The sequence below is a fragment of the Atractosteus spatula genome, chromosome 20 (genome assembly GCF_055471065.1).
Source record: "Atractosteus spatula isolate fAtrSpa1 chromosome 20, fAtrSpa1.hap1, whole genome shotgun sequence".
In the NCBI taxonomy this organism is placed as follows: Eukaryota; Metazoa; Chordata; class Actinopteri; order Semionotiformes; family Lepisosteidae; genus Atractosteus; species Atractosteus spatula.
The window spans coordinates 15,702,939-15,725,335 of record NC_142725.1 but is presented as its reverse complement, the minus strand read 5'-3'; the positions used below and the strand labels follow the sequence as shown (position 1 = coordinate 15,725,335).

Here is a 22,397-nt window from a genome sequence, read left to right as displayed (position 1 = left end):
AATCAAACAGGACCCCCGTGGAGAGTCTCGGGCTGAGCAGACGGAGTAGTCGTCCCCGACACACACACACACACACACACACACACACACACACACACGGCAGCTCCTGACCCAGCCACTAGGAGACCTCTCTCCCCTCGGAGGACGGCCAGCACCTGATGGGAGGCGAGGGGCTGGGTGGAGCCACACGAGCACGTGAGAGAGAGTGTGTGCGAGTGTGTGTGAGTGTGTGTGAGCTCAGCTGAAAGGGGAGGGCACACATGTGAAGATATTTAAGATGCTACAACAGGTCCCTTTCTGGAGAGAGACCTTGCAGAGTTCGCAAAGACAGCTGGTTTCAAGGACAGAGAGGTTCGCTGCCACTGTGCAACCAGAACCAGCTCCTGATTTCTTCTGCAGTGCTGAGAGGGGAACTTCCAACTTCAACCTGACCAGAGAAAGGGGCCAACTGCTTTTTGCCTGAAATCAATTTGATTGGGTTTTTGTGAAACCAAAATGCCGAGCCGAGCTCTTTTCTGCTTTCTGTTCCTGGGGGGCTCGCTGGCTCTGCTGCTGGGGGGCGCGGGGGCGCAGGCTCAGCACAAGCCCAGGCGCATGGCGGCCCCGTCCAGCGGCGGGAAGCAGGCCTGCTGCGAGGACGTGCGGGCGCTGAAGGTGCAGGTGGCCAACCTGAGCAGCCTGCTGAGCGAGCTGAGCGCGCGGCACGAGGTCGAGACGGCGCGGCTGGAGGGCCGGGCGGCCGAGCTGGAGAAGGGCAAGCAGCAGCACGAGAGGCGCCTCCTGGAGGTGGAGGAGAAGTACTCGGAAGTCAACAGCCGGCTGGACATCACACAGCTGCAGGCCGCGCAGGCCGTCACCAAGACCTCTGCAGGTAAGGGCTGGGCTCAAGCTCTGTCACAGCCACAGCCACAGCCTGGGCCGCACACAGAAATACACAACCGCCCGCACTCGCCCCGTCCCAGGTAAAACCAAAGGGAGGGGTGCAATTCGCAAAAAGCTTGTGGTATGTTCTTCTCAACCCAACTCGTGCCCGCCACACACGCACACAGTTGACCAATTCTAGACGGAGTCAGCGTGACCGTTTCACAGACTCTGCTAACAAACAGCACAGCAAAAATGTTTCAGACAACTCTGGGCTAGTGGTTTATGTCACACAGAATTATTTATAACTGTGTAGAATGACTGCAAAACTAAACTTCTGTACCTATTTTAAAAAGTCAAAGTGCATTAAGTAGTGTAAAAAGCAGAACCTGAAAGCAAACAGGCTCATAGAAATGATGTGACGTTTTTGCTTATTGCCACCAACAACATGAAAGTGAGGTGTTACGGAGCACCAGAAGTTAAAAGCATTAAAGTACTTCAACACAACACAAGTCTCTGGGACTGGACGGCACTGCAGCAGGTACAGCAGTAGGTGTTGCTGTGAAAGACTGGCGCACATGCTTTTCTTCATTATGATTAAGGGCTGAACACACATATTCCACACAGCTGCCTGTTGCACAGGTGAAACCCGGCCATCCTGAGGAGTCTGAAAATAATATTATTAGTGGCAATAAATTCTGAATTGTCAGAACCCTCAGACAAAAGTCTGGACTAACTCCTCTGTTTCACCTTTTAAAAATCCCTCAGGGAACTTCATGAGTTGGAGAATTCTTTGCCACATGTTTGTTTCAAAGAAGCGGAGCCTTAAGGCAAATCTGCTGTTTAAGGTACAAAGTAATTTCCAAAAAAATGGTACAAAGCCATAATAACTTTAAATCAAAGAGGTATTTCAGTCACATACTTGCAATGGGCAAGTAATTTTCCCCATTTCTTTTAAAAGCTCCAGAGTCTTCCATACAACTCGTGTGTTAGCCCCGGAGAAGCAAAAATGCCCTTTTTGCTACTGTAACATAATGAGATAAAAAAATCATGCCACAGTTCAGCACTGGTATTTAAAAAAATATATTTTTCCGTCCCAGTTAACGGATATTGCACATTCCTCAAGTGTGCAACAAGTGGTAAATACTGGAATCGGACCAGACTTCTCTTCCTAGATGCCCAGAATACAAATTACAGTATGCTGCCTTTTCTTGTAACTTCACAACAGGAGTGCCAAAGCGTCCAGCCATACTAATAATCTCCTATGTCTCTCACTGAAGACCTGCTTCATCAAACCAATCATCTCCCAGAGCAGAGCAGCTATTAAACTGAGCCCATGGCAGCATGGAAGAAGCCACATTACTGAATTTCATGTCTGACTGTACAGCAGGCCGTGGGTCTGGAATTTCTGCTGTTTCATTTTGCTGCAAATCTAAGCACATGGCACCCTGTGATGAACATGAAGGGTCACTAACCAGAGGAGGCTATTTGATCCATTCAGCCAGTTTGGGGAGTTGGTGGTTAACTGATCCCATGACCTCATGTAGGTGATGCTTGCGGCAGCTTGTTCTACCCTCCCACAACCCTTTGTGTAAAGTAGCTCCTGTCGGTTTAAAATGCATTCCACGTCGTTTCCACTGGTGCCCTGTGTTTTGTGCTTCACCCTTCACTCTGAATTGTCTTGATGTTAAATGGACTTCATGAACGTAAAGGCCCCAGACAGTCCCAGCCTCAGGGAATGAGTGGACAAACACAAAGGCCGTGTAGCAACAGGGGCAGAGTGCAGACAGGCGTTTCAGTTCACTGCACAGAGGTGTGGAGAGGTGCGAGACATAGGTGTTTAATCTTCGAGATCGACTTACAATATTTCCCTTAGGTGGCATCTTTAAAGAATCTGCTGTTTTTACAGCTTTGGTTTGAGAACTTGAAACCAATCCAGCTGCACTATATATAATAAGTTCGCCACAAAGCACCATCTGCAACAAAAACCCGTCTGACAAACCCCACTGTTTAACACCTTATTACTGTCTTACTACTGAAAAACTTCATGCTGAATAATTTTCCATAATTCTCTTCTTTTCTCCTCAAGATGCCATCTATGACTGCTCATCGCTGTACGGCAGGAATTACAAAATCTCTGGCGTGTACAAACTACCCGCAGACGAATTCCTGGGCACCCCTGAGCTTGAGGTGAGTCACCGAGCTGGGAACCGTGGGGTCCTGGGGGGTTTCAGAAAGTTGCCCCCTTTGGGCCCGCTGATTTAAAACGGCGAAAAACAATGACCTGGCTGCGGCGAAGACACACCAAAAACGTTAAGCAAAATTAAAGCTCCATAAACGCTTTGCCCAGGAAAAGTCACACAAAATTATTTCCTACATGTTGAAAGTGTTTGGTCCTCTGCAAAACAGCTAAAGTAAAGAAGTGCCTTTGTGCGCAAGCTCATCACATGCTCCTCGCCCTCTCACTCTCCCTGTTCTCCGCAGGTATACTGCGACATGGACACCGAAGGGGGGGGCTGGACAGTCATTCAGAGGCGCAAGGTGGGGCTGACCTCTTTCAACCGGGACTGGAAGCAGTACAAGGAAGGATTCGGGACCATCCGTGGGGATTTCTGGCTGGGCAACGAGCACATTTTCCGTCTCACCAGACAGCCCACCGTGCTGAGGATCGAACTGGAGGTAACGGATCTGGAATGCGCTAGGGATAGGGCAGTATCCCATATCTGATCCCAAACCCGGCCATCGGGTTCCCCAGCCTGATGTCTCACCCTGCCCTGAAATGATTAAGCTCTTGAATGGAGAGCTGAATAGATCCTTTTAGTGATTTTAAAAATCAGATTTCATTGCAGCAAAACGAATCAGAGCAACTGCATCAGGATGCTATCTGGATTCGTCTCAGGGAACAAGTAGATCTTAATCCCACAAAAAGACAAAAGTTTTAGGCCTCTAGGAATGACAGATATAGTGCTCAGCTAACATATTCTAAGCTAAGCTAATATCTCGTCTTCTTTCCTGAAGGACTGGCAGGGCGAGACGCGCTACGCAGAGTACGCCCACTTCACGCTCAGCAACGAAATGAACAGCTACAAGCTCTTCGTTGCCAACTACAGCGGCAACGCGGGCCGGGACTCCCTGAGGTACCACAACAACACCAACTTCAGCACCAAGAACAAGGACAACGACAAATGTGTGGACGACTGCGCCCAGCTGCGCAAAGGTAGGCCCCTTCACCCGACCCCCCACCTCATTCCAAAAGATGTGAATACAAATCACAGACCCCAATTCAAAAACGAACTGAGGAATAAACAGATTTGATTTATAAAGTCCACACTCGCTCCACAATGGGTACTGGCAGTACTGAGGTCTAAATAAAAAGTTGTGCCTCATGCAGACACCCTCATAAATAAATATCACCTGAATTTTTTGCTGAATTTGTTCCCACTGTAGCCGAGTAGGAGAATATCCACATAGCCAATTAGCTTCCAAACCGGCAAAAACACATCCACGGTTACCACGGTGACCGACTCCCTGATGCTTTTGTCTCCAAGGTGGCTACTGGTACAACTGCTGCACCGACTCCAACCTGAACGGGGTGTTCTATCGCTACGGCGACCACACCAAGCACAGCGATGGCATCACCTGGTACGGCTGGCACGGCTCGAGCTACTCCCTGAAACGAGTGGAGATGAAGATCCGCCCACAGAGCTTCTCGCCTTAAAGACTTTTCAGGAAAAAAAAACGCAGGAGAGGGACCATCTACTCGTGTGGCACAAAACAACAGCAACACGGCCGCTTATTCTGTAACGGTGATTTATTTTTAAGTTGTGGAACATCTCCCTGGAATAGAAAGTGCATTGTGTTAATAATTGTAAAATGTAGTGCAGTTGTAGTATTTATCTTTTTAAAATCTTAATTATATTTTTCAATAAGGTTGTTGGAAAGCTGAACTTGGATGTGCAGGTTTCCTGTGTGGAGACTAAGGAATGGTTGTAACTTATCGGTCAGTATCTCCTTACTAAACCTGTTGAAGCGAAACTTTACTTTCAAAAATCGAATAAAGACCAAACTGTTACCTCCTTCCATTTTTCATTAGAGAGATGAGATGTGGGAGACAAAACTCACAATATTTGTGCTTTACAGTGCAATGCAGAGTACTTAAAATTCTTTTGAAATGTCCATTAGTAAGGTATGTTGTATTATAAAAGGAATCGTTTGGCGCATCTGGAAACAATAATGACAGACACGCATGTATGCATACTGAATGAAAGAATTAAAGGGTCTGAGTTTACCAGCTTGCGACAAAGTGAGATGTTATACTCTAAATAAGCAGCAGTCAAAGGGGTTCTGTACTGGAATGAACAGGAAATGTGACATTCTGAGATTTCTGTAAAGATGTGTTTATATTTTGAAAATGTAATACACAAATGACATTGTGGTAATAATATGTTGTTGTTATTTTGTCCTAAAAAAATGATATGTAATGTGTAAAATGTGTACAGCTTCGTATGGCAACATTCTATTTGAATAAAGAAAAACTTTGTATTTTTAAACATCTGGCTCCTTGCCCATGCATCTGACACTTGCCCCTTTTCGCCCTCTGCCCCAGACCTTTTCACATATCACACCTCAGAGGAGTGCTTGTGGCAGGGGCTGACAACAGCTCAGCATAAAAGGCGTTCTCTTCTTTTGCAGGTGTAAAATCTACCAAAGCACATAATCGGCAGCCAGCACAAACGCCAGGGAAACAATGAGCAGACCCCTGGTGCCGCTTCAGAGTCACATGTGCTATTCTACTTGACAATGCGGCGTGTCCCTGCCTTTTGAGCGGTGCTGACCTCTCCACGTACTCGCGGCTCGCGCCCCCTGTGCAAAGCCTGCCGCTGAATTTAAACATGAGAATCGCGGCCCCGCGCGGTTCCCGCGGCCACCTGGCCGATTGTGATGGTAACGGCGTGCTTTCAGGAAGGGACCAGATGGCAGCAGAGCCCTCGGCGCGCGAGGGCTGCGGAGGGACAAAGGGAAAACCCGCTGTGTGGGACTCCGAAACAAACTTCCTCCTGTTGGCACCACCCCTGTTTCAGCCGGGCAAGTGCGGGAATGCCGGGCGGGATCAGGGATCTGACAGAGGCTTTTGTTTTTCTTGGATTCTCGGGGAAAAAGACCCGCCGAAGAAGGGCCGGCGGCAAGATGTGGCGTTAATTAAGGAGGAATATTAAAGAGCTTGCCTACAGAGGTCCTGAAACCTGTACGAGAAATACTTTGCTTTCCGATGAACAGCTGAATTGTAACCTATTCATCAGCTCCCTAAACGCAACTGTTCAGTTTGTCCATTGGTTTCTGCCACCTGGTATATAAATTAACCTTCTGCAGCTGGCTCTATGCAAAGCCGAGCAACTTGATTCTACATGATTGTGTCTGCCAGATTTGGTTTATGGCTATTTTCTTTACCTTAAGGCTTCTCATTTGAACACTAGAAGCAGTTATTTTCTGTCTTCTCAAAGAGCATATCAGGTTATCTGCACGAAAGACGAGAGAGCGCAGGCCTAGTGTTCCCAACCCTTCAATCACGAGCAGAAACTTAGGGTAAGGCAACATACTGTAAGAGCATAAGAATGTTAACAAAGGAGAAGAGGCCGTTCAGCACATCTAGCCTGTTCAATTAATTGTTAATTGAACGCAAGTTCTCATCCAGGCATTTCTGGAAAGAAACCAGGGTATCTGCTTCAACAGCTTGGCTAGTAGCTTGCACCACACTCCCACCACCCTTTGGGTAAAGAAGCACCTCCTGCTCTTAGTCTTAAAGGCACTTCCTGAAGAAGGCTCAACAGCCAAAGCACAGCATTTCTACTTTTCGGTGTGGAATTAACCCGTTCTTGTTCCTAAAAAAGGTTCAGATCCTTCAGCCCGTCTGTGCAGGACATCCCCTTAAGCCCCGGAATGTAACTGGTGTTCACTGTGCAGGGCGACACGGTCAACAACCCCAGCCAGGACGTTTCCTGAGAAGGCTTGCTAAGATCCTCAGGACATTTCCCAGGACAGAGAGTCCTCACGTAACCTCCAAGAGCCCCATGGGCCACACACAACCCCCTGCTTTCCGCAGTCAACCTGCTTCATCCTCCAGAGCCGCTAATCAAAGGGTTGTTTGAAAACTGTCAAAACTACTGCCACGCTTGGCAAACCTTACCCGGTGCCTAAGCACACTGGCCAATTCTGACAGCTCTTATAAACAAAAGTTCAACTTTCCTAAACATAACAGGTCCATTCAGAAGGAAATTGTAAAAATTGAAAGTCATGACTGAAATACTGAGTACTCTTTTGGCATTTTAAGTTTTTGGTTTATGTTGGACAACAAAAGCCTGGAGGTTTGTATCTAAATCAAAACCACAGAATTCATGGGTAGCAGAAAACAAAGCACTTCTCTGGTTTTTTGGAAGTGCTGCCTATGTTTTTATAATGAGAGTTTCTAGAAATCTAGAGTTTCTCATTTTATTCTTCTCATTCAATCAAGCAGTCTAGGTTATGAAAAGGAATATTAACATGCGGATATGTGATCTGTCATATTTTTTAAGAAAATGATCTTCCTGACCAACATCACTCTCGGCTTTTTCCAGCAGCACTTTCATAAGAAAAGATAACAAGTGAAGGGAAGCACATCAAAACCTTTAAAAGCTCCGAGCTCCTAAAGCAACCCAAGAAGACAACTGACGAAGAGTTGTTTTCAGTTTGTAATAGTAGGAAAAAAAACCCAGACAAGCTACATCAAGCCATCTGTTTGCACTCCTGTGATGTGCAAAGCCTTGTTTTACTGCACACCTGGAAAAATCAAGAAGCCGCTCAATTAACGGATTAAGAACTGAGTCCTCTATTACAGAATACAAGCCCTGCTCCTGTTGCAAATTAACTTCTCCACCATGGGCTTATTTTATCCTATTTAAAGAAAGCAATGGTAGCTGTCCTCGCTGTGTTTAAATGGTTGCTTTCAATTAGGGACACACAAGCCTACCCAGGACAAAAAGACCAAACCAAAATAAAAGTCAACTCCTGTTGCTGGCCCTGCAGTCCAGAACCAAGACAGCAGGTGTTGGGCATTAGTCACGCTCATGCTGTCATGGGAGGTATTTACAGCTTGATTTTATTAAGTATAAAAATACACCAGGAGCACTGCACAGGGAACCCGGCTCCAAGGTTTATAATGGGCTCCCGGAAAACTGCATTGCTGGGGTGGCTGAAGTCACAGCTACATGTTTTATTAGGAATTTCATCATTGAGGTGGGGGCTGCACATTGGAGCTGGTGGGAGGGGGGGTAGGGGGAGTCCCCATGACTTGTAAAGTGCCTAGAGTGTCCAGAAAAGAGCCATATCAGTGTAATAATAATAATAATAATAATAATAATAATAATAATAACAACAATAATAACAACAATAATAATAATAACAGTGACAATAACAATTGACATCTTCATCCAAAACAGTTTACATTAGTACCCAAGTATCGGCACAGCAGCTGTGCCACACCTGGGATTTGAACTTGCAACCTCCCAGTTACAAGACCAGAGTTCCAATCACAGCTGGCCAACAAGGGTGATAAGATCTCTAGGCCCTTTAGACATATGGTTTACTCATATGTATGAGAGCTTTTAGCATGAGTAATCCTCCACCTCACCAGCTCCAACCTCCTCTGTTTAACGGTCCCTTAAATTATCCCCCTAATTTGTGGCAGTGATGAGACACAATGGCACTCCCCATTCCCAAAGCTACCTTGCCTTGATAACAAAATCTGTATCATTTTTAATTACTCTAACTGCAAAATATCATGGTCACCATTTCAATGCACAAATACATTTCAAAAAGGCTGGACTGGGGCCCAGTGGTTAGCACTGCTGCCTTGCAGCGCAGGGGCCCTGGGGTGCTGTCTGCATGGCCTTGGTTGGTTCTCCCTGAATTTGCGAGGGATTCCTCCCATAGCCCAAAGACATATCAGTACGTTAACTGATTTCATGGAAACCTGGCCCTGGCAAGAGTGTGTGTGTTTCTGTCTGTGTGTGCCCTGTGATGGACTGGTGTCCTGCTCAGCGTGTACCCTGCCTTCCGCCCGTTTGCTTGCTGGGCCAGGCGCCGGCTCCCTCAAAACCCTGTTCTGGATAAAGATGGAGGGATAAATCCATGTCAAAGCGGGAGCAACTTTATTCTGCTAGTACAATGCTGCTAACATGACAACCTTGAAAGCTAGATTTGACATCTTTCCCCCGTATGGACCACTAACACAACTGCTGTACTCAACCCAGGTAAACAACATGTGCTGAACCGCTAGCAGGCGGTTGGCTCCCTCATTCATGCGCAGGGTGAGCGAAGGCTGTTTTCTTACTGCGTTAAGGGAAAAGCAACACACTGTCTAAGAGAAACCAAATGTGATTTTATTGAAAAAATATTATCTTACAGAAGCTATTACAGCATGACACCACATTAACATTCCCTCTCACACAACACACATGAAAGGGCTAGACTACTGCTGAATTTTTAACCAGCTCGACTAGCTCCTGGGTAAAGAGCTGCTATCTCCAGCATACCAAAGTTTATTTGAAATTCCATTTCATGCGGCCTGGCTGTGTTCTGAAGGTATTTACGGTCAGCAGATGTACCCAACGCAATAACACAGAACAACCCGACTGAAGGTATGGATTCCGAGGGTGCTACGGATATCTGCTTCCGGGTTTAAAACGAAACAAACAAGGCATTTTAAGAGGCTGGCTGACAAAACAAGCTGGAGGCACAGCAAGGTTCGCTGGTAATTCACCTCAGAAGAAAAACAGCACATGGAAAAAACTAAATGCAACCAGGCAAGCAACTCACCAGATTAAGATCAACTTCAGAAGAATACGCAAAACCATTTTCAATTTGTTTGCTAATAAACAATCAAGCCACATGCACAACCAAGCTGACAAGCCCTACAAAACCAATCATTGGGCTCAACTCTCCTTCGACTGGCCAAGACACCACCCGCTTCTTCATTGCTCATATCCTCTGATGCACCCAGTCCCAAGGAAGAATCAGTCAACACTGTGCATCCTTCAACATCCTTCAACTCCTGTGTCTTCATTCTCTAAAATGCTTATTACCCTTTACATCTGACAACACCACAAGAGGATTAAATTCATGTACATGTACGTTGCGTATTCTACTGAATTTTAAAAGGATTCAAAAAGGAATGACACTAGACCATATCTAGTCAAGTTACTATATTCTAGCAGCTCTTAAAAAGCAGCAGAAATATCTCACACAGTTAATGTATTCAATAGCAAAAAAACAGAAGGAACAGATTTGTGCATTATATTGTATTCAAGAACTGCTCGTTCCCTGAGTACCTATCAAACCAGCTGATCTCTGAAATAATACGATAAAATCGTCAAGGTTTGTTTTGGTGACCAAACAACAAGAAAAAACAACAACAAATCCACGAAGACCACAGACACCAGATGTTTAACCAGTTTTTTTACGCTCTTGTGCATCTTTTGAGGTAAACTGGTGCTGTTACTGCGGTCGTCGTAATTAAACCCACACCTACCCCACAGGAGCCCTGCTACCCCCCGCTTGAAACTGCCGGGCGATCCACAGAGAATCACGAAACCTCTAGCCGGAATAATTTGAACTTTTTCAGAAATCCCAGGGAGGTGAAAACCAGATGGGCAGATTAAAACCACAGCAACTCTGGGTCTGATTAAGGATCAGAGAAATCAGAAACATACTTTGAGGGACCAAGGAGCCAGACATGAGAGCTTGCTCAGGATTAACAATACACGTGTCTTTTTCTTAAATGTGAGACATGCAGAGCTGTGAAGACACACAGGGAGGGAGAGGAGCGGAAGGAGGTGACAACAACAGGGCTACCACCAACCAACTTCTGAGGGCGTACTGACATTATTTAAAGAAAATCGAAAAACTTTCCACCTGAAACTTTGCTCCTGTTATAGATTTTACCTGGTTTTGTCAAGTTAGCTACCCAGTGTTAAAGATTCAGGAAGCTGAAGAACACAGTGATTTCAATAAGTACATGATAGGCGTAAAAATACCTATTGGAGCCTCTTATCTGTCTAGTAAATAAAATGGAACACCGTTAAACAAAAAATAAAATTTTACAGACAGAGAGAAGTAGTCATTTAGTGACTTCTAATTGAGGTTTCCACAGCAAACAAACAGTGTATCCAACAGCTTCAGTGTTGTTACACCTGGTGGTGTGCAGACACTTAACCATTAGCTGCTTTATGGCTCTGGAGATTGGGGATGAATTATCCGACGGTACAAGTTAGCATTTTACTTTTAATTTGGAATGCCTGCTCCCTTTTCATTACCTCTTGTCTGAGTATCAAATTGGCTTGTGGGGACCTGAGCTCATCTGTTGGATTTTGCACCTGCCCGACTCCACATTGTTGGGGAGGGGTTTGGGTTTTGGGGGTGAGGGTGAGAGGTGGTGGTGGTGGGGGTGGGGGGTGAACACTGCTCTGCCAAGTCACGTCGCCTGGCAGAAGTGGTGCCAGCACGTGAGGGCTGCGAGTTCTGCTTTCCTCGAAAAAAGCAAGGGCTGTGACAGCGGGCCAAGACTGCTTCGCACTCCGAAAGAGCACGCCAATCAGCTGCTGAACAAAACCACACGGATCTGCCTGGGCACACAGATCCCCCACGCTTCAGGGCAACAGTGGGTTTTAACAGCAGCACAGAAATCCCCCGTCTACCCCAAGCCCAAAACACCCATGGAAGCCCAGGAGGCAGCACATGAAGTGCCTCCTCTGCGCTGTGCTTGATTTGACACTGAAATCGGCAGGGAACCGGGGATAAAGGCCTTCATGTACGAGAACAAACACTACTGCATAGCTAAGGCATAGCTGGGCCAATCTAAACCTTCACCTCCCATCTTAAGCTTCTGACATCGTGAAAATCACTCAATTAAGTGCTTTAAAAGCTAATATTGGAGAAGTATGGGTCACAGAGCTTGTAACTGAAATCTAGGGATTTCACAGCCAGCTCTGCGCTCATACGATAGGAGAACAGTGGGGTCAGTTATCACCATTGGAAAGACTGGCACATTTCAAAACTCCAAGAAAGCCCGTCAACACTCGTCCTTTCTGGTGAAGTATATACGTCGTTGATTTTTTCGTCTGTGATGGAGGACTACAGAGCTCAAGTGACACATGAAAGCGATTGCATGCCCGCAGCTTAGATTCCAAACCACAAGCGACAACGACCCCTCGGCTCCTCCTGACGCGCGCACGGCAGCCCTCCAGACCGAGCCGCACGAGACCAGAGAGAACTGCGGGCAGAGCAAAAAAGGCCCCATCATCCCCTTCAGAAAAGCCCCTTCTGCTGCCCCCCACAGGGCGCCGTTTAGAATTGCAGCCTCGTCCATTTTCGCAAAAAGATCCCGCAGCCTTGCTCAGACTGAAATCAGGAAGCCTTCCCTCCTGCATTCCCCTCAGCTGCTTCAGGAAACCCGTTTCCCCGATCTACCAGCTCAGAACAACCAAACGGACCACAACGCAGGCTGAGCTTCCTCCGAACTGCCCGCCTCTCCCGGGAGAGCGACGCCTCACATCCACGCGCTGGTGGGGCTACTCCCCGCCCCTTACCTGATGAGGGACTCCAGGATGAGGGGCGAGGGGCCCTTCTGGAACTCCAGCTCCTTGTAGTGCAGGGCCTTGGCGTAGGCACGGCACTTGGCTGCCCTCTCCCCCAGGAGCACGATGCCATTGTCGTCCCTCAGCGGCAGCGGGCCCTGCACGGGACACAGGACAGAGGCTCGGTCAGTCTTCCCACGCTACCCTTCCTCCCCTACTAAAGCCGCACCACTCCCTGCCCGGGCTCCTCCTGCAGTCCTGCTCACTGGGCACGAGCTGGTTTCGACTGGATGTCAGTGAAGTTACGCTGACCTACGGTAGAGATACTTAGAGGTATGCCTGCCATCTGATAAACCTAAAAAACATTTTAATGCAATTAAGCCTTCTAGGTTCTCGGTGCAGTTTAAATCATCTTGGCTTGTTAAAATTGCAACACTGACCAATTAAAGACCAGAACTCGTGCTACCTGTCTTTCCTGGATAGTATATCCAGGTTCTATAATCTGTTTGGATTCTTCCATTACAAATAAATAAAGCCTTGCAGGCTTTAGCAACTGCACTTTATCCTCAACGGTTACTAAAGCCTTATTGTGCAAGAAAGTATTCACTGCATGTAATACAAAACAGTGCCAGGGAACAATGGAAAGGAAAATAGACCCACGCATGTACAGTGTATGAACAGATATCATTTATCAATGTACCTCAATGCCAGCATGAACGAATTTAATGACTGAACTAGTCATTTCCCAAATCACAAAGGAATTTGTCACTTGTTTCCCAGTTTAAGCAAGGCAGTTGATTCCATTAAACAAATAATTAAGGTGCGGATATGTGGCTTGTTGAAAAAAAAAAAGCACACTGAGGCCGACAAGCCATTTGGCTGAGCGTTTGAGGAAAGAAATATGCATGTCAGCTGTAAGCAATTGTTTTTTTAAGTTAAGTTTAATAAACCACTCTTTACTTTGCGTCTTGAACAGTTTTCAAAGAGCATTTCAGCGATGTGGCATTTTCAATAAATGGTTTCTATTAGAAGGCCTTATGCAGCGTGTATTTTGTGAGTTTTAAGACTTACCAAAATAACTCATTTGTAAAGAGTACTCAAAGAGCACTCTCACGTCTTTCCTCTTATTACCATACTCTAGAGAAACCTGACTCTAAAAATACACATTTCTTTTTTTAATTAGATGCTGCAGGGCTTATTATGAATTGCTTGCTCGCCAGTAAAGAAGCCCCATAAACCACAGTGTTTACAAGTCAAGAAAATGCAGGACTGCAGGGTCTGAGAAAGTGTGACAGGCTCTCGGGCTGGGAAAGATCTTGAGAAAACCGAAAAACTTTTCCATTTTGTACAATATTTGGAAGGAGTCAAGAAAATAAAAAAATACCATGACCAAATTTAAAATGTTCCAGCTCAGTGGAACACCAGCTCCACTTTTCTACATTAAAAACTACAATCCATCTTAAAACTGCACAGCTATATTTCTGGGGAAAGAAATGCATGTGCAGGGGGCTCCAGTTTCCTCCCACAGTCCAAACACATGAGGGGACATTCATCTGCTTCTGGAAACACTGGCCCCGGTGTGAGCGTGCCCCGAGATGGACCGGACCGTCCAGGGTGTACCCCGCCTTGCGCCTGTTGCTTGCCGAGACGGGCACTGGCTCCCCCGCGACCCTGAATCGGACAAAGTGGTAAGAAATGGATGGTTCCACTGGGACCAATTAAACAGGCGATTCGTCAATTTAAGTCACTTAGAAATAATATGAGAGATGGCTTGTTTGGTTCATCAACAGCTGATAGGGCGTGGACAGTCTAATCAGCTGGACCGGGGCTGAAGACACTGCATGTGGCGGTCACAATCTGCTGATACTCTCTGCGGAGCCCAGCTCTTGAGCGAGGGGCACGGCGGTCACCTTGTCGCTGTGCTCCATGAACTCGGCCAGGTTGAGGAGCGTCTGTGTGACCTCGGCGATGTCCTGCGAGGTGAGGGCCAGCTCAATGCTGCGGATCAGCTCGTCCTGCTGGTCCTCGCTCAGCTCCGACCAGCACGACAGGAAGGCTGCGTTGAACAGGTCCCTGCCGGGGAGAGACGGGCAGGGGTGAGCGCAGTGGTGCACATCTCCAGTGCCAGACACGTCTGCACATTCTTCTTCCAGAAGGGCATGGAGGACCTATCCAATCTCCATGGCTTTAATGACCTGTGCTGCCCATTTACAGAATTTCCCATTGACCAATCATGGCCTCCTAATAATCCCCCTCTATAAATTGGCTTCATTACTCTGCTCTCCTCCCCACTGAGAGCTGGTGTGTGGGGAGCGTTCTGGCGCACTATGGCTGCCGTCGCATCATCCAGGTGGGGCTGCACACTGGGGGTAGTGGAGGGGATCCCCATTACCTGTAAAGCGCTTTGAGTGGAGTGTCCAGAAAAGCGCTATATAAGTGTAAGCAATTATTAATTATTATTATTATTATTATTATATCTGAGCCACTTTCACACACTTTTCAAAGGTGTTGATGATTAAAAAAAGATCAAAAGAAACTGCTGGATTTTCACCCTCAATAGCTGGTCTATATCTATGGTTTAAAGTATAAAACCATCATGGATTATTCAGATCCAGGTGTGATGCCTGTGTTTTCTGTGCCTCATATTGAAATACTTTCTTTCACTTCCTGCAAACGGAACTTTATACATTCATTCTAGAATCGCCTATTTGGTTTTGGAATACACCCCCAAATGTTATGTGGAATCGCCAATCATGGAAGAGAGAAGGAGGAGGAGTAGGCAGACTCTTCTGAGCCCTGCACCTTCCAGCTGCTCATCTTCTGACAGCGTCGCAGGCAACACAGCCCTCAGCAATAGGGTCAGCGCCACCTGGAGGAGAGGCACATCCCTCACCGACAGCATCACCCGTCTACAATCGTAAACAGATCTTCAGGAGCTTAGCTAGCATGGTGGCAGGGTCTCACCCCCCTCAAAGAAACCTTGGATTTATACAGCATACCGTATGTCCAGCTGAAAGCCATGAACAAAAAAGGAAACTGGAAATCATTACAGTAAAGCAATGGGGATCCTCTCCACCACCACCAGTGTGCAGCCCCACCTGGATGATGCGACGGCAGCCATAGCGCACCAGTACGCTCACCACACACCAGCTCTCAGTGGGGAGGAGAGCAGAGTGATGAAGCCAATTCATAGTTGGGGATTATTAGGAGGCCATGATTGGTAAGGGCCAGGGGGAAATTTGGCCAGGACGCCGGGGTAACACCCCCTACTCTTTTCGAGAAAAGCCCTGGGATTTTTAATGACAACAGAGAGTCAGGACCTCGGTTTTATGTCTCATCCAAAGGATGGTGCCTTTTTACAGTACAGTGTTCCCGTCACAACACTGGGGCATTAGGACCCACAACAGACCACGGGGTGAGCGCCCCCTGCTGGCCCCACTAACACCTCTTCCAGCAGCAGCAGGAGTTTTTCCCAGGAGTCTCCCATCCAGGTACTGACCACACCTGCTGAGCTTCAGTGGGCTGCCAGTGGTGTGTTGCAGGGTGACACAGCTGCTGCGAGGAGTCCAGGTGGGAGAGCTGGTGGGCTCAGGCGCTTACCTGGCCAGAGGGATGTAGGTCTGAGCCAGCGACCAGCAGGAGCGCAGAGCCGGGGAGGAGGACTCCTTCAGCAGGACCACACTCAGCCGCCGAAGCCACTCCAGCCAGTCATCCTTGGACACCTTCCTGGCAGCCCCCCATGCCTGAAACCACCCGCCGCCCCAGATAAACAAAATCAGTCAGGTTCTTCCTCTCCTGCTGCCTTCTCTGTTCTAACAGAGCGGCAAACAGGCTTAGCTGTAATATCAAGTGTGCTTGGAGCTCCTTCCAGAAGAGCATGGAGCACCTATCCTGGCCTGAGGGGAGAGAGGGGGGAAGTAAACTGGACCACAGCGTGGACCAGCAACCTGAAACACCTCCGCGGTCTTTTATTTAAAGCAGGAGGAGCAAGGGAAGACAATAAGTACTACGCCTGGGTTAATTCAGTCTTGAAATTAATTGGACCTCTAAAGCAACGGACACAGAATTCTTGAGGCTGGAGCTAAGTCAATGTGACCAGGAAAACAGGAAGTGAAGGATCTGGGTGCTGCTGGGAGCGAGGAGGAGAAGATAAAATCAATATCTAGGAGGTGCTAGACACTAGCCAGCGGCAGGCGGACAAACAGCAGGATATGTTAAACAGATTAAGAGCTATTGTGTAGAAAACTAGGCGTCATCTCTCAGAGAGCCACGCTGCTCGCAGCTCAGAGCCCTGGGACCGCTGAGGCCCCACGTTCAAAGACGAAACGTGCATTGCAGGCTCCGCTCTTTCCCAGTGGGGATCATACACTCCCCTTCACCATCCTCCTGCTCGTCGGCGACCTCCAGCAACGCACGACGGCATCTTCTATGAGACCCAGTGACCGCTAACGAGCGCTTGAGCATGTCCCTCGTCAAGTTTAATAAAACATGTTTTAAGGTTTTCAGTCATCGGCCTTTTTTAAATTTATCCTTTCCTTAGTCTCAGCTGGCGGTAGAAGGCATCAAATGCAAGTGAAAATACAAACAGGCCGCGAGACTTAAAACAATTTGGACACTGCCAACTGCTCAAGTTAAATAAGGACCAGCTGTCAGGAATGTCACAGATGTCACTAAGATCGATGCTGGTACTTTATCTTACTTTTGTGTGCCTGGCCACAGCTGATGAGCTTTCACCTTCCATTACCAGGCTTTCTGTACGAAACCAAGTGCTGATGAAACTGTGACAATTTCCACAGCAGCAAACTAATGAGAATATTCTCAGGGTGCTAGTACTTCTGGAGTTTAGTTGCAGTGTATACAGCATGTTTTCTACTGTTTATCTGTTGCTTCTAGAGTCGCTCTGGAATGGGTCCAATTAATTGTCAGGACGATGCTTAAAAAACCTAATGATATAGCTGCTCATAATAACCATTCTCAAGGCACTGCTTCAAAAAATTCTACTTAAAATAGATTGTCTAAGCGCTAAACAGCTGTGTTGATGTATACAGGCGATATCCCTGGCAACAGAAAGAAGATATACAAGCCTTCGTAAACTTCTGGACCAATTTGCATTGAAGCGGATATATGGAACAATTCATTTTAGTTGTCTGCATTTTCACCACAGTTTGTTGGTTGGGCAACAAATTAAATTCATTTTTTGTTTATTGTGTTCTAATGTAATGAACAAAACAATTTTCTGAGAAGCAAACAACAACTCCTACGATAGGTTCCAATTAGTTAAATTGCTATATTAATTTCCTAGTATTTAAAAGCCCCTAATCCTTTTCATCAGGCTCCAGCCAGAGCTTGCTTTTGAGTACTTCTACGTAACTGATACAAACAAAGACGAAGCAAGAGTCGTCATGTAAAACAACATTTACACCACCAAACAATGTGAAGTTCAAAACTGGCCAATATTTTTAACAGCAGAGTGAGGAAGCACCGACCTTCTGCAGGGCAGACGTGCTGACATGCAGTTTCCTCATAGGCCCCGTTTCCACAGGCCCGCTGACCAGTGTGTCTCCCTGGTTGCCCCTCTGCTGCCGGTGCTGGAAAATTAGGGGATCTTCCTCCTCTTCTGCTAAGGTGTAGCCCTACGAGCAACACATCACACACACTTCACACCTCGCGTGCTGGCTGACACCGCACAACATGGACAAGTACGCGCCCTTCTGAGAGTCTGCCCTGGGGAAGTTAGGTGGCATTTTTCACGTGGTTGTGCCATGTTTATACCTCACTCTTACTTCGGCTACGGTTTCCCACAGAGCGGGGTGCTCCTTCACCCCTTTAATTGGGATTTAAATCCACGTGTCTCAACCCCTGCTCCACCGACGAGCTCTTGAAGGAATGCTGACTGATCCCTGAGATAACTGTGAGTAGCTTTCCTATTTGCTCTGTGAATTAAACAGGCCAATTTGTAGTGTAAGTGGTCCTGTGAGGAAAAGCGATAGTTGTGGGAGCTGGTCCCTGGTACAAGGTTGGTTGAAATAACACTGCTTTAAATCACCTTACACTGTGTGCACCTATCAGCCAGGGAAACAAGAAATAACAGTAAAGGTCCAGATCATGGTTACAGAACCTTCTATTCATGAATAATGAAGGCTGAAAGAACCAAGGTGTTGGGTCTAGGCCAGTCCTGGTCCCGGGAACCCCCAAACCTGCTGAGCTCCTTACTTCAGTGAACCCCAAACTGAAGTGACGAGTTGGTTAGTTAGGACCTTTGCAAGTTTTTGTTTCCACTGAAAGGCTTGCACATTGCAAGTTCCGTTCGAAAACCCGCAGCTAAAATGTAATCTCCTACACGTTTAGGAACTGAGACTAAGGAAATCAGGGAGTTCCAATTAAACCTAATATCAGGTCTGTGAAGGGTTCAATCATTTGTGTGCTCAGGTGGAACAAAAACCAGCAGGCATGTGGGTCTGCAGAGCCAGGATTGGAGACATCTCTCTCACACAGCAGGAGTGGACTCCTTTGTCCTAACTTGGAAAGGTCATCAGTGATGAAAACGAGGGTTCCCACTACCGCCCGCTGCACTGCGGAGCCCCGGCCAGGGAGAGCACCCACCTTGACTATACGACAGATGAGAACGTCGTACCGCTGGTGATTGATTCTGTGTTTCAACATCACTTTGTTCACCATGGGAATGAAGATTTGGTACTGATGGGGGAAAAAAAAAACAGACAATGTGCATGGAAGGAAACATGGCCTTGTTTTTTGATTTGTTGTTTTTTTTTTTTACGGCACACCGTGAGGCACACTTGCAAGAAGCTCGGAAAAGCAGCTGGAAAAAAAGCGAGGTCTGTAGAAAACTGCACCGCCGCATGAATAAATCAGAGCATCCATGCGAACAAATTAGAATGGCATCTCAAAGCAAAGCCCCTGCCCTGCTGCTTAACAGGAGCCAGGGACTCCCAGCCCACAGGCGGCCCAGACTGCACATGTCTGGGCTGGAGGCTTGTTCTCTTCTCTCTGGCGAGGAAGAAAGTGATATCATTGATTTCTAATGGGCTGATTTTCTCTGCACTCATACCAGCCACATGTGGTGAAATCATGACTTGGTCGGCCTTTATCCCATTCAGTAAGAATGGCATGAGGTAGGTTTAATGAAGATGTGGGCTAGCAACACTTCTTGAAGTGCTGGTGGGTAGGCAGCCCAGCGGTGACGTCTATTTTCTTTACTGTTACACTGAAGATAGGGGCTTTAAAGCAATTCCTCCAAGTTAAAGACTGTCTCCGACCTTTTTTTTTGAAAAAAAAGAAAAAACTAGCATTTAGCACTTCCACTCACAATCCAGCGAGGAAGACGGTCGTTTTGTGAACTGTACCCTTGCTTCGCTCCAGGGTGAACAGGAAAATGGCCTGCCTGGCTCCTGACAGACCGCACGCGAGAAAGAGTGAACTGCAAGGACTGACCAGCGGTCAGCTCTCTGGTCTCTGGACAGCCTTGTCCAGTGGCTCTGCGACCCACATACCTTTTTGCCCAGCTGGAACACCAGGGAGGACAGGGTGTCCATGGAGGTGTTGCGTAGTTCAGGTGTTCCATCCAGTGTCCGCACAATGGGATGGATAATCCTGGAGGCGTAATCCGTGAAGTCTAGAGACTCCGTCAGCCTGTCCAGGGTCTCCAGAGCAACCCTGAGGAGGAAATAAAGACATGGCCTTATTAAAACTTCAAAGGCCATACTCACCACTCTAAGGCCTAAATTGAATAAAAAAGATGATCCATCATTGGATTACAAATGATTAGCTACTTCGTCAGATCTTGGAGTTTAAGCAAGGCTGGAGTCAAAGTATAATCAGCTACATGTGAGAACTGTTCAAACCTTTTTTACAGAAATTTATTCTTGTGAAAAATGTCGTTTTTTAACTGGCATGATATGGAAAGGTGTGGGAGATTATTTTAATTTGTTGAAAAATATATTTTGCGTGTGTTACTGCCACAGAATCTCAGGAGATAAGCAAAAAATAAAATGTGCATCAGCTTCTTCCTTGAGTTCTCCACAGGACACAACAGGGTCTTCAGCAAACACGGACAAAGACAAAAATAGAAAAAACATTTCAGAAAAAATATATTATAAAAATAAGATTTTGTCCTAGTGTTCCCCTTAAAAATAATACAGAATATTTATAAAGTTTGCACTTTCATCCATAGTAAACTCAGAGGTTGCAACTACTTGCTTTTTGCATAAAATATTTGGTAACCACTGCTATAGCTGGGTTTGCTGGAGCAATCTGGGTAAGGCACCTGGCTCAAGCACAATGCAGCCATGCCCCCCCTGCCCCTGGGATTTGAACCTGCAACCTTCTGGTCAGGAGCACAGAGCCCCTAACTCTGCTCCATGCTGCCATATTAGACAGTATTAACTTCTTGCAACATTGCCAGGAGAGATCCTAGACACAGCAACGTGTTGCAAAGCCCTTGACGTGCTTCAAGCGTTCACTGACTTGCGAGCCTGCAGGGGCACATCCTGGGCATCAAACAGCTTCACAATGGGGGGCAGGAGAAGGTGGAGGTAATCATCCAGGTTGGCACCAAACAGCTGAATAGCATTGAGCAACTGCAGAGAGAAAGACCCCATCAGACACAGACAGCTGTAACACTTTTCCCCATCTGGAAGGTATTCAAGAATGCCATCTGGGTGAGCAACTACCTGTTTTTTTTTATCATGAAAAGCCATAAAAATAAGATTTTTCCCTTCACCTGGATCGTCTGCTATGATCAAACTTCCAACTTGTTTTTTTCCCCACCTGAAAGAAAATCATTTCTACCAAGTACAAAGCCAAGGATTTAACCGTTCACTCCAGCTTCCCCAGCACTGCCAGCGCACGACAAGTGGAAGCGAGCTGCCCGTACACTCGCTCGTCTCGCCATCAGATAATGTGTGACGCTCGGCCTCCCTTCCCCTTCTGGCCAATCTGGCTGATTCCTGCCAGAGAAGGCTCAACTAATAAATATGCTCTGTTTCTTGTCAAGAAAAAAAAAAGAAATTGTTCCTTCTTCCTACAAAAAAAAACCCTTCAGCTGGAAGTTGACTTAAGCTTGTCCATCCGTTCTACTGCACTTCGGTATGAAATCCCACAGACTCCTTGCCACAGGTTCAAAAAGTACTTAAGTATCGTTTTCAGGCAGCAGCTGTATTTTCGTAGATATAGAATATCATATACGGGAGAAAAACATTTCATATTGCACCAGTGAATAATGTCATTCGGTTTAAATGAAAAATTCACATTTACTTCTGGTTCCATGCCCTCTGCTTTGTACTGGGACCTGCCCACCACTCACTCATGATTAACGAGCTGTGGGACACGCCGAATTTTCTTTTGCTCTTTGATGTGCAAAATATTTCTCTAGATATATTTCATGAGCTGCAACGGAGCCAGAAAATGAGACACCTATAAAAGCAGTTTGCATTGAATATCTTAATCGGTACCAAAAAAAGCAGTTGGGAGAAATGTTGTGTCCATCACTTTTACAACTCATTCTCTTATGATCTGCCTCCCATCTGTCTGCATCTGCCACAGGTCATTTTTTCATCTAAAATCTGTGAAATATATATATATATTGAGCAGGGGCCTTACAACCTTGTAGCCTGATATCATCAGATTTCAGAAGCAAGGCTGAGCCTGGTCTGTATCAAGGTGGAAGATCTCCCAGAAAGCTAGGATGCTGCTGCAAATGCTATTTTAGAGCAGTAGGGGGCACTCTTCCATCTGACTTATAATTTCCAGACCAAAGGCATCATAAGAAAGAAAGGGCTGCCCTTCAGATGAGACATTAAACAGCCTGGACTGTTGGTTTATCAAGCTCCTATGGCACAGCACCTTAGTTTTCCTATTAACCCCAGAATCTGGTCTAATTCCCACTCTGGGCTCATTTATACTGGCCTCCCT

General features: G+C 46.6%; 2 protein-coding genes across 3 annotated transcripts in view; one reads left to right on the top strand and one right to left on the bottom strand.

The window, feature by feature from the left end:
* mtor (mechanistic target of rapamycin kinase) overlaps positions 1-22,397 on the bottom strand; it is a 102,138-nt gene that overhangs the window by 56,850 nt on the left and 22,891 nt on the right. Inside the window, exons 22-29 of one of the 2 annotated variants that reach the window (XM_088938053.1) lie at positions 20,952-21,064; positions 19,979-20,141; positions 19,071-19,163; positions 17,954-18,100; positions 16,068-16,210; positions 14,378-14,540; positions 14,088-14,138; positions 12,480-12,625 (exon numbers count right to left, since the gene is read on the bottom strand). In XM_088938053.1, the coding sequence (XP_088794179.1) occupies positions 12,480-12,625; positions 14,088-14,138; positions 14,378-14,540; positions 16,068-16,210; positions 17,954-18,100; positions 19,071-19,163; positions 19,979-20,141; positions 20,952-21,064 (1,019 nt within the window). The remainder of the gene's footprint in view (positions 1-12,479; positions 12,626-14,087; positions 14,139-14,377; positions 14,541-16,067; positions 16,211-17,953; positions 18,101-19,070; positions 19,164-19,978; positions 20,142-20,951; positions 21,065-22,397) is intronic. The other variant, XM_088938052.1, reaches the window with a different exon arrangement.
* angptl7 (angiopoietin like 7) lies at positions 251-5,412 on the top strand. Its single transcript, XM_088938056.1, has 5 exons — positions 251-871; positions 2,951-3,051; positions 3,346-3,540; positions 3,880-4,078; positions 4,410-5,412. The coding sequence occupies exons 1-5, from the start codon at positions 496-498 to the stop codon at positions 4,577-4,579; spliced, it is 1,041 nt and encodes a 346-aa protein (XP_088794182.1). The 5' UTR covers positions 251-495; the 3' UTR covers positions 4,580-5,412.

Coding starts and splice junctions, on each gene's coding strand:
- angptl7 (XM_088938056.1), top strand. CDS start 496: ATGCCGAGCCGAGCTCTTTTCTGCTTTCTGTTCCTGGGGGGCTCGCTG. Junction 872..2,950: donor CGTCACCAAGACCTCTGCAG/GTAAGGGCTGGG, acceptor TTTCTCCTCAAG/ATGCCATCTATGACTGCTCA. Junction 3,541..3,879: donor TGCTGAGGATCGAACTGGAG/GTAACGGATCTG, acceptor TCTTTCCTGAAG/GACTGGCAGGGCGAGACGCG.